The sequence below is a fragment of the Peromyscus californicus genome, unplaced genomic scaffold (assembly GCF_007827085.1).
Source record: "Peromyscus californicus insignis strain IS unplaced genomic scaffold, ASM782708v3 Scaffold_11__1_contigs__length_118956290, whole genome shotgun sequence".
Taxonomy (NCBI): Eukaryota; Metazoa; Chordata; class Mammalia; order Rodentia; family Cricetidae; genus Peromyscus; species Peromyscus californicus.
The window spans coordinates 83464879-83477433 of NW_026294402.1; the positions used below are offsets into that span (position 1 = coordinate 83464879).

The following is a 12555-nucleotide window of genomic DNA, read 5'->3' on the forward strand; positions in this document are numbered from 1 at the left end:
TGATACATTGTTAAAGATGTTGTCTTCACTTTAGTGTTTATTTTTCACTATAAAAATAAAAATATCAGGTATTCATAAGTGTATGAATTTAGGAATTTATTTGTGGAGCTTTAATTTGCTTTCATTGATCAATGCATCTATTTTTATGACAAAATCAAACTATTTTTATTATTATAGCTCTGTAGTACAGTTTGAACACGGAGATTGTGATAGATCCAGCAGTTGTTTTATTATTCAAGATTGCTTTAGCTTTTCTATTTTTTTGGCATTTTTGTTGTCATTGGGATTTTTTGTTTTTTGTTATTTTCCTTTTTTTGTATTTCCATGTGAATCTGATAATTGTCTTTTCAAGATGTCTGAAGAATTCTGGCCTGGGGGTGGACTTGCACTCCATTAATCTTAGCACTCAGGAAGGAGAGCAGACAGATCTCTGTGACTCTGAGGCCAGCCTGATCTACAGTTCAAATTCTGGGACAGCCAAGGCTACAGAAAAAAACCTTGTCTTGTCTTCAACCCCACCCTTCACCAAAAATAAATAAATAAATAAATAAATAAATAAATAAATAAAGAATAAATAAATAAATAAATAAATAAATACATAAATAAATAAACAGATAAATAAATAAGTAAATGGCATCTTTCTTGTGGTTGTAACATAAGCTTTTAATCACACCACTGGAGAAGCAGAGGCAGAGGCATGTCTGAGGCTTCAAGAGCAGCTGCCTTCATAGTCTTGTCCAATATAACCAAAGTTTCAAAAATCTTGTCTCAAATAAAAGAAGAAAAGGAAGAAAGAAAGAAAGAAAGAAAGAAAGAAAGAAAGGAAGGAAGAAAGGAAAAAAGAAAGGAAGGAAGGAAGGAAGGAAGGAAAAAATGAAAGAAAGAAAGGAATGAAGAAAGAAAGGAAGGAAGGAAGGAAGAAAGAAAGAAGGAAAGAAGAAAGAAAGGAAAGAGGGAAGGAAGGATGTTTCTTTCAGCTGTTGGTGGTGCAAGCCTTTAGTCCCAGCTCCTGGAATGCAGAGGACAGCCCAAGCTATACAGAGAAACCATGTCTCAAAGCACCAAAAGAGTCTGTGTCAAATTGACATTAAATTAGCGAGCACAATACATGGCTGTGCTCCGGCTTGATACCATTAAGTGGAATCCCATAGGTAGAGCATATTTTTATGGTGCTAGAATGCAGCTAAAGGTCCTGAGTACACTTAAAAGGGGCTTTAACAGCCAACTAGAGCCTGAGTCTCTAAGACTACTCTCAGTATCTAAGCATAATTGCTTAATGTCAAGTACGCAAAAACAAGCAAACAAAAATCACTATAAAATAAGGTTACTTTGTGGAATATGTGAACTACAGAATAAATGATAATATAGTCTACTATTTTTCATTTAATAGTATTTTAATATTCAATAGCAATAACGAAGGTAGGTAACATTACAATAGGGAACACTTAAAAATCACTTGGTAGTGGATTGGAGATTTCCCCTGTGGAGAAGTAAGGCCAGACAGGGTTTTTGAAGGTGCCAGGAGGGTACTTGTATATGAGGGAACACTTGGCAACATTCACGAAACTTAAACATCCCTCCTCACAATCAAGGAACACACCTACTCGGCCCAGTGGCTTCTCTATATAGTGCTGGAATACTGCGCATGTGGTGAGGAGACTGTAATGATTATCCTCCTTCACACACACAAGAAGAAAGGCACAGTCAGATTCAATCAGCTGGTTTCTATTCCTTAACCAGGAATCCTTACAGACCCCTACAGCCCAGTCCCAAGAGTCCTTCAAATCAATCTCCCAGTAATATTTCCCTGAGATGAAGCTCTGTGATCCCCAGGAAGCATAATAGCATCCAGCAGAATCTGCAGATGTATCTTTACGGTGAGGTCTGAAGTTGAATCTTCTCATGGCATTAAAGACGTTTATCTTGGGATGGATAATGGTTATGTTTTCAAAGAAAATGCACACTGTGGGAAGAAGAAACAATTTACGTAAAATGATTGTTTACATTTCTCAGGTGAGAAAGGTCCATAGAAATCTTCATGGATTTTAAAAAGAGAAGGCTAAGACCTGAGTTAAATTTGGCTCAAATATACCAATGTCAAGGATTTCCACAAGAAAAGAGTGGTAACATGCTGAAAAGTTTTTTGAAAATTTCAGATGCTGTAGAGGAGGGAGCCTCAGCCTACTTCTTTCAGGGGACTTTTAATTACACCTGCCTAAGGGAAGATGTGTGCATTGCAGCAAGGGCCAGAGCAAAGGCTGTGCTCATGGATCTACATGAAAGTTATTTTTATGTAGATGTAAGTAGTGATAACTTTCATATTGGTGTTTTCATTTGTATCTAACTGAGCATATTTATACTCAAGGAGAATCTAAATATGCTCTAGAAGTGGATCCCTGAATGTATCTGTCCTCCTTTAACCTCTGGTTCATCTGATACTCTTTCTCTGTGAGGTTACAATTGACTTTTAGATCTACAAGGGGGATTTAGACACTGCCTCATGTCCTATCAATTTGTTTCATTTTCATTGCTCATGATACATGGTTTTGTCTGTTTAGTTATTTTATGATTTTCTTTTTCTGTTCCTTTTGTGATAAGGTCTTGCTATTTATCCTAGAGTAGCATGGAACTCACTATGTTGACCAGACTGTCCTCAAACTCATTGTCAGTCCTCCTCTCACTAGGTTTTTGTTACTGGGAATACTAGTGTGCACCTCTTTATCGTGTGTATTTTCAATCTATGGAGTAAAATGTAATGTAAAAAATTAATTGCTAACACATTGAAAGAAAAATAATCAAATATCTTCATTACTACCTACACTTAGTTTGAATTAGATTGTCCAGATTTAAATTACCATTCTTCTAAATGAAAAACTGATAGTCTCTTTTCAGCCCCTATCACATACAACATGATATTGGTATTCATTTCTCTTTGTTTGTTGGTTTATAAGATGACCACGTGATTAAATAACATTACACTGTGACTTACCTAGACATATTCCTGGAGAATTAAAATATTTGTGTTTCCAAAGGTTATAAAATTATTGAAGGGTACCTCTGGTCATTTTATCACTCACCTTGGAAGTGCTTGTAACATTCATTCAGTCCAGTGATGGGAAGGGCATTGAGTTCTGGTTTCACAGATGGGGGCATGCTCAGCTGCATTGACTCACTCCTGCAAGGAAAAAAAAATATTGATCTGTGTGGTATAAAGATATCACACAGTGATTAGGAACAACTTCATTCCAAGTTCAGCCAAACACCTCAGGGGATAAATCCATTGTTATACAGGCCTGACAACTTGAGTTCAATCCTTGTAACCCTTGATGGAAGGAGAAGTTGTCCCCTGAACGTTGTCCTCTGACGTGCATACAGGTGCATGTACATGCACACACACTCACACACACACACACACACACACACACATAAAAATAACAAAACAAATGAAAAAATCCCAAAAACATCATACATAAACAATTGGCTATTGGCTATTTAAGATATCTGCACTTTGCTAAGGCAGCTTGGTCTATTTCATAGCATATTTCAGGGTACTTGCACTGATGGCTAAACTCACCTTCTGAACATGTTGTTCAAACCCTGCAAAGAAAACAAGAAAAAGTTAGAGTTCTGAAAAAATGGCATACAATGTTTATTTATTAAGTTCATATAAATGTCAATCACCATCATACCAGTCTATCCTGGTAAATTATATTCAAGTCTCAAGATGATGCCAACCAAATAGGTTAGCAGAATTCAAATTCTTGATGAAATCAGACTGGAGAGTAAAATTTGAGAAGGACATGGGTATTGACTGTACATTGCTTTTGAACCCACACAAGCCTGCAAAGGTAACTTTCCCTGAGCTTGTCTACAAGCCATAGGGATACTTCAGCTAGGGATACTTCAAAAGGGTGGCCTCATCCCTGATTGGTGCCTCACTCCTTTAATTTCAGAATTGCAGGGTTAGAGGCCTGAGTATTATTGTGAGTTGCAAGGTACCATGTACTACCATATAGGATCCTATCAATAAATGCCAACCTCCTAAAAACTCTCCAAAACACAGCGTTCAAAGAGAAGAAATTAAGCCATAGATTACTTAAATATTGTACACAAAATAAAGTAGAGGTAGAGGGTGTTGGAAGCAGAAATCACTGATTTTCAGTTTTCAGAGAAGCAAGGCAAGAAGGCCAAAAATAAGCACGTATCCTCTGGAGAGTCTACTGACATAATTTCAAAGAGCTTGTTCTTTCAAGATTGTTACAGAATTTGGTTCTCCAGAAAATTTCTGAAAAGGAAACTCCCTAACAAAAATGCAGGGAATATTGAAAGATGTCTTAGTACAACAATCATCACTGTGGGCCTTAGAAAATAAAGCCTCTTCCTGCACTCCTCCATGCTCACCTGCAGCAGGACCACATATGGCTCCTGGGACATTGCCATCAGCTCCTGATACATTTCTCTTAGTTCTTTGCTCTTTTGGATCATCATGGCTTCACTTGTCCTGAGTTTCTCTAAAATACATTGGCCTTCGTTTCTCATAGACTCAATGTGTTTCTCTTCCTCTTCACAGAGGAGTGGATGCAGAGTCCTATACTCTGTCCTGATCATTTCTTCCCGAAGAGTCAAGTAGTCCTGAAGAAAAAAGGGACATTCTCAATCATATTTGTAAAGTATTTTATCCTCCTCCATTGCATCCTCCTATGCTTAAATTTCATAAATGTCTTGTATAACTCTGCTGCATATACTCTGATTGACTGTCTCCACTTTTCAGAAAATGTAAATGCCTTGGTTTCATTTATTTCTTCTTTATTAATTACACAGGCAAACAGACACTAAGCATTTTCACCTATATTAGAGATGCAGAGGTGCCTGAAGAAAAGGTATTGATTGACAATTCATATGTTCACAAAGGTATGAAACTCTGCATGCAATAATTAGAATTCATAGTGTAGTCTAATGCAGTGTCCTGAACTGTCAGCAATTCACTCATTATTCCCAGACTCTTCTCCCACAGCCAGACCATTCTTTCCATGAGCAGAGATATATTATACACACAGAATTAGAAGCCAGCAGGACACATTTTTGTACTATCATATCCCATGTCTTATATTCCAATTTTGAATGACTAATTTTGAAAAATATCTGCTTCAACCAGATTTTAAGCATGAATCTCATACTCACCAACCACAGAGTTGTCATTCTGTTCTCTGCCTCTAAATTCTCTTGATTTTCTTGGATCTTCTCCCATAACGATGCCATTTGCTTCAAGAGTCTTTCCTGTAAAACACAATGAATATCAGCTTTGAAAAATAATACTGATAGACAGACTCTTGGACAATTAATATAATTATGTTAGTAAGAGCAGAAGGATCACAATATTATTTCATTTTTTTCTCCTTGTAACTATGAATTTTAGATTTAGAACATAGAAATAGAAAATGCAGCATACCCCTTTGCTCAGGTATAGTGATTAATAATTTTGATTAGATGCTTGGCTGTACCTGATTCCAATGTACTTTTCCTAATTTAGTCTCTGGGTATAGACACTTTTTAAAGACATAAAGTTAGTATTGCATTTTCTAGTGACCAGGGCATAATATATCATAAGATACAAATGATCTTTACACTCATGGGTCAAGGCATATTTACATTTCTAGTCACCCTTTCTTTATTAGATGTTAATAAAGTGCCACCATTCTGAAAACAGTGCCTTTGTCATAATGAGGACCAGCATCTTCCTGTGGTTTCCTAAGCCTACCCCTCTCCAGCTTGCAAGTTCTCTCAGAAGCATCACTTACTATTTGATCCTCAGCAGCTACTTCGATTGCACAGTGTCTGTGTCCTCTGTGCCCATGACAGTTAGAGCAGAGTTGACAGAGGAAGATCCTGTTCTCAGCACAGAAGATTCTCTTAGTATCCTCGTGGGTCACACACTTTTGCTCCTCAGAGCTCAGGTCCTTCATGAGGCTGGCTTGTCTGACAATGGACACCAGATTCTTCAGAACAATGTTGGTTCTCAAATCCTTCTTGGACAGTTCCCTACACATAGGGCATTGGACAGGACGTTGGATGTCTTCCCAGGAAAGGTGGAGGCAGGCTCGACAGAAGCTGTGACCACAGCTTATGGTTACTGGGTCTGTCAGGCATTTCAGGCAGATGAAGCAGGTGAGTTCTTTCTGGAAGGCTTGTGAGATGTCTGACTCCATTTTTCTGAGGGAAGAAAAGCAGAATTGCTATTATTTCACTCCAGAGAAGCCAGAAACAGCACAAAAACTGATGCAAATTGTGATTTAATTCTGTGTATGTCAAAGCAGGCTTCATTTTTCAGCAAAAAATAATCAAGGTAGGTATAGGATTGCAGTTGCTGATCTTTCCTCTCTCACTCTTCTTGACAAAAATATAGATTAATCTGATGTCCTTCTGAGTCCTTCTACCTGCATCTTTTTTGGAGACTCCCTTCAAATTAGTGTCTTGGTTTATGGTCTGAGACATGCTCTACAAGTGTTTATAAACAAAAAATATACACAGGTTTGATCAAACTTAACATCCACTTGTTGGCCTTTTACTACAGACCTAGGTAGGTTAAACACACAATTTTTTGTTGTCTATCCAAGCAAACACTCTGTAATTAACATGGACTCTATTAAATGCTTTGCTTGATTTCTGATTTTAGCATCTTAGTGGTTCACATCCCACTGGCCCACCCTTTACACTTGAAGGCAATATTAATTATTTGACTTCTTTCTGATGCAAATACCTAACAGGAATAAGAATTATGTTGGCTCATAATCCGAGGATATTGTCCACCATTGTGGAAAAATATTGAGGCAGAAGTTTGAGGTACCTGGTCTCATTTCATCCAAAATCAGCAAGCAGAAAGCAAGGAACACTTGCTGCTCAGCTCCTGTTTTTATTCCTTCCTTCAGTTTGAGACCTCCACCCATGGAATGATAAGTGATCTCAAAAGTGTTTAGTGTGGATCTTTCCAAGTATAGTAAATCTACTTCAAGTAATCCTTCACAGACATCCCCAGAGGTTCCAAGGGTTTCTTAAATCCCATAGAGTCAAATATTAGTGTACTCTCTGGGAAAACTTTTTTTACTTTTTTTTAACCAAAGATAGATTTCTGGGCTGAGTTTAAGGGATGAATCCTTGAGGCATAAATGAGGCTCTCATGACAGCTGGAGACTTGGCTATCTCAGCAAGTGGTGCCCATTGCCCTTCTCTTTGAATATCTACACAAATGAAGAATCTTGGTTTGATTGTGGTAAATATCCACCAAAAACTTAAGCTTCTGGTGTCTGAAGCAAATGGAGTCAATGACTTTAGCTGGTGGTCATCTGTACATCAAATACAATACTAATGCTCATTGTCAAGATGAGTTTAGAAATGAGATGAGGATTCCAATGATGCCTTCCTTAACTTACCTGATGGCCCTCCTTCCCAATTTTTTCTGTACATTTGATACTTAAATTCAAAGTAATAAATAAGTACACAGAGATAGAAAATTGAACACAGAATTGAAAAAATGCACCTGATTTTAACTAGAATCTACTTTCATGAAAAGAATATTGTGACTAGTCTTTTTTAAGTTTAATCACATGTACACTTGCAACCTAGTAAAACAGTCAATAGCAGTAATAGCCAGGATGGTAAACTATGACCACACATTACTTCACACTGTGATATCTTCCTAAAGTTTACAACAGAAAAATTCTAAAATATTTTCCTTTGCTAAATCATGAATTTTTACTTTTATACATAATAAAATGTAATGAACAAATCTCTAAACACTAGTAATTTTCAACTCATTCAGAGTATTCATTTTTATATATTATGTGTACAGTTAATTTAAAGATGTCCATGTTGCATGTGTGAAATATATTAGAAACACTCTAAAATGTTTTTAAAATTTAGAGAAAGAAGAAAATTGGAAAGTAGAAAATCAGAGCAGAAACAGACTGTGTATATATATACATGTATAAACTAAAATTATCTATAGCTATAACTCACAGTATATTTATGAAGAAAGATGACCAAATGGGAGCAGAATCTCTTTTGATAAATAGCCAAATTTTAAGCAATTTTAAGCAGAAACCTTAGTTTGGTAATAAATTAAAATCAGGAAATATCAATGATGTTCCACCTGTAAAATGTGCACTCACCCAAGGAATTGTCTTTGGCTTCAGCAGGTTTGAGTGTAGACACAATATTAGCTCAGCTCTGGGGTGTGATCCTCAATGTGTGGAGGGGATAGATCTAGCAGTCTAGGAGCCAGAAGATATGGAAACACACTCTGTCTAGTCTAGAGAAGAATCAACCTGGCTGGTCCCTGGAGTGTCTTTATATACTCTCTAAAGACCACACCCACTTCCTCCCTTGTTGTTTTTAGTAATGCTTCCAATAGGTGAGTTCTTGAAAATATTCACAATGGATGGAAGATTGAATTAACTTTGTGGCCAATGTTCACAAGCAAACCTCCACAGCAAGGTTTCCTGAGTCAGTGCATGGCTGGGTGTGGTAGCTCACACTTTGAGTCTATAGAGTGCTAGGGAATGGGCTGCTGAAGCAGGAGGTAAATAGTATAAATAATGAAAAGTTTTTGTCTGAATTTGTCAAATGTTAACTGACTGGACACTGTTATAAATTAATGGAGTTTTTTGTCTGAATCTGTCAAATGTTAGTGGACTAGACATTGTTAATGTAATTCTTGACTGTATATATTGTATATACTTATTGGATATAGTTTTTCTCATATTAGTTATAAGCTTTTTTTAATTTTAGACAAAAAAGGGGAAATGTGTGGTATTGTGTTCCCTGAAATAAACTTATCTAGGGTCAGAGAAAGGAACAGCCACAATATTAAACATACATGATAGGCAGGGGTGGCACACGCCTTTAATCCTAGCATTCTAGAGGCAGAGTTCTGCCTGGATCTCTGTGTGTTAAAGGATACAGCCAAGCATGGTAACTCATGCCTTTAATCCCAGAAAGTGAGCCTTTAATCCCAGTGAATGATGGCAGAAAGCAGAAAGGTATATAAGGCATGAAAACCAGGAACTAGGCTGGTTAAGCATTCAGGCTTATCAAGAAGCAGTTCAGCTGAGATTCATTTGGATAAGGACTCAGAAGCATCCAATCTGAGGAAACATGATCAGCTGAGGAACTGGCGAGCCGAGGTAGCTGTGGCTTGTTCTGCTTCTCTGATCGTCCAGCATTCACCCCAATAACTGGCCTCAGGTTTGATTTTATTAATAAGACCATTTAAGGTTCCTGCTACAAGGAGGACTTTTAGTTCAAGCCCTTCCTAGGATATGCAATAAGAACTCGTCTAAAAAATACAGAGTAATTTTGCTACAACATTTTGCGATTTCTAAATATTTTGGGGTATGCTTCTAGTTTTGTTTTTCCTTTTTTTTTTCTATCAACTGTCTTAGATTTAATTATTGGAAGCAAACTAAGTGGAAAGGTTACAATAGAGAAGAGATACATGTCAGTGCTTTTTAGAAACTGAAATGGGACAGACTGCAGGCTGCCCCTCAACTTGATCCTTTGCAAACAAAGATGTCCACGGTGTTCCTGGAACTCTGGCTCAGGAAATGGGGCAATTGCTAGTTCTGAACACTGAAGTCACCTTGCTCATCACTCATTCCTGGCCAGCATCTGGAGCACTGCTTTGCTAGCTCTAGTCATCACCCTTCTTCTTGTTGCCAGAGACAATGTCATCAGTCCGTAGAAGCAGAACTACAGACTCCACTGTGGTTTTGTACATTTGTAGATTCACAGCCAATGGCTCCCATATACCCAGATCTTTCATGTCCCCTGAGGAACCAGTCTCCCCCTTCCTACCCCAGGAATCACAACTCTCCTGTGTGTGCTTGGCCCGAAGGGAGGTAAGTAAATGCATGGTACTGGCCCCAAAGTTCTGGATCAAGGTACAAAGGAGAACCTCTAAAGCTTGGGCCACAGCTCTATATGGCCATTGTTCCACACCAGTCATGGCCTTAGATTTTTGTGTCAAGGCATGGGCCACCGCCTTCCCTGAGGCTTCACCACAAGGCTTTCTCCTTTCTTGTATTCCAGAGAAGAATCTAGTAGCACAAACTTAGGGTTCTTGATATAGTGGTGCATATGTGAATGGGTCACATCCTTGTTAATCATGACTCCATGTCAGACACACAAGTCTTCAATATTGACCTAGGGATTTTTTTTCCACTCTTGCATACTTCTTCATGTCAATTTCCTTTACGGCATTCTCTTCAAACTGCATAGTCTCAACAGCATCTAGGGCTATATTGCATTACAAAGAAGACCATTGTCTGATGACTTTTGTAGTAATAGAGCTATTGATGATGTTCAGCACTATATCATGGTTATTGACATCAATGGGGTACTGATTTTATTCAGAGTGCTGATCATATTATCCAGTGTCATGTAGTAAGCACTGATCACCACTGTTGGGTGCATCTGCTGCTCTAGAAAGTGCTCAGCCACAGACAGCATTTCTCCTGTAAGAATAATTACTGATGTGGTTCCATCTCCAACCTCTTTATCCTGGGTCCTTCTAATTTCAATCATGGAATTGGCTGTTGGATGCTGGACTTGAATCTCTCAAAGAATGGTATTGCCATCATTGGTCATCACCATGCCTCTCATTGTCTCCAAAAGCATCTTCATCATAGATTTAGGTCCCAAACATGTCCAGATGATGTCTGCAATTTTCTTAGTAGAATTGATATTTCCAGATTGAACTTTTCTTCAAGATTCATGTTTTGTATTTTGACTGAGTATGAGCAATGGACCGTGGTCCATCATGGTGGCATGGTGAAGAGCCCTGTACCCAGAGATGGGGAAGCAGGCAGAACCTTCTGGAAAGAAAGAGCCATGAAGGAAACATTGCTTCTTCAGAATTGACATAGAAACCTCCCTTTTTCCTTTTGTAATTTAACAGTTAATGATATCAATCTATGATTTTAGCAAATATCAACATTAAAAAATTCTTAATATTTCTTGAGAATGTGTCCAACTCATTTGTATCACATTCACCTCAACTGGAATTGCTTTGAGATTCATCCCCTTTCTCTACCCACTCAACTTTCTGTTCTTTCTTGTTTTTTAATACATGGGGAAGCAGGACAGGGGTGGCACATGCCTTTAATCCTAACATTCAGGAGGCAGAGGCAGGCAGATCTCTATAAGTTCGAGGCTATCAAGGTCTATAGAGTGAGTTCCAAGACAGGCTCCAAAGCTACAGAGAAAAACCCTGTCTCAAACAAAACAAAACAAAAACAAAAAAAGGAAAAAAACATGTTTGATTAACTAAAACCCAAGAGGCTCTGATTTTCTTGTGAGGGAATTTTCTTGATTGAATCATTTGAAGTGGGAAGCCCCACCTAAACTCAGATATTTTGAGGTGTGAGAATCCACTTTAAAACTTAGCTGGTGGCAGCCTATACACAGAACATGGAAGAAGGAAACTCTGTCATCTTTGCTCTTTGTCTTCTTGCTCTCACTGTCATTGGCAAGTTCATCCCTTCACTGGTATATTTTTTGGGATTCCAAAGTATACTGAAGACCAGCTGATACATCCAGCCTTGTAGACTGAACCACTTCTCTCTCTCTCTCTCTCTCTCTCTCTCTCTCTCTCTCTCTCTCTCTCTCTCTCTCTGCATGTGTGCACATATTGTTTTGTTCCTCTAGATTCAGGGTGGTTGCTACACTTATTTCTTGGGTTTTAGTTAACTCCTAATGCAGACAAATTGACAACCAGGAATAGCCTTCAGAAGAGCTGACCACTTTGTCTTGGATGATCAGTTAGGGAGGTCATCCCTCATTGAGCCTAATTCTTTGTCTACAGGTGGAACTCTTTCAAAATTTCCCACATTCATATCAACATGTTCATTGTCCTGGTCTTGTTTAAGCAGCCATTTCTAGGAGAGATTGTTTTACAGCACACTTCCTGGTACTCTGGCTCTCACTGTCTTTCTGACCCCTATTCCACAATATTTCTGGAGCTATTGATGCAGGAGCTAGGATATAGGTATCTGTTGGAGTTTGGATCCCCATCATCTCTTGCCTTTTTTCACTCTCCATTGTGGTATTCTGTGAGTGTCTGCCTGTATGGCCGATCAATTCTTTTCTATGTTCTTGTAAATAAGCATGACTAGGCTTTTCTTACTTGATCTAAAATCTAATGTTTTGCTTAATTTTATAGTAAGCCAAATCCATGATAAATTAATGTTTCAGGGATTATGAGATCAAGAGAAGGCTAGGTATAATTATTAAGAGGACTGACAGGTTAAAGTGTGTTTCATATTATTTATGTGGCAAGCCAGCTGACAACATTGAGATGTGTTTTGTATTTAGAGAGCACAAGGAACATAAGGGGTATGTTACAATGGATTCCAAGGAGTGTGTAAAATAATGAGGAGAAAGACATAAAAATTATAGATAACTTACTAAATCCTGATTAAGACTTGTGAAGATTTCCTGCATGTAAAATTTATTTGAGTCTTGTGTCTAGAAATATAGTTCAAATAAGGATTATTACTAACT

General features: G+C 37.9%; 1 protein-coding gene and 1 pseudogene across 1 annotated transcript; both read right to left on the reverse strand.

Annotated features, from left to right (window-relative positions):
• Positions 1-2360: 2360 nt before the first annotated feature.
• Positions 2361-6206, reverse strand: LOC128105359 (tripartite motif-containing protein 43-like). Its single transcript, XM_052730446.1, has 6 exons — positions 5759-6206; positions 5186-5277; positions 4402-4632; positions 3575-3597; positions 3078-3175; positions 2361-2473 (listed from the first exon to the last, which is right to left on the reverse strand). The coding sequence occupies exons 1-6, from the start codon at positions 6204-6206 to the stop codon at positions 2361-2363; spliced, it is 1005 nt and encodes a 334-aa protein (XP_052586406.1).
• A 1513-nt stretch (positions 6207-7719) lies between these two features.
• LOC128096588 (T-complex protein 1 subunit gamma-like) lies at positions 7720-11654 on the reverse strand (annotated as a pseudogene).
• Positions 11655-12555: the final 901 nt, after the last annotated feature.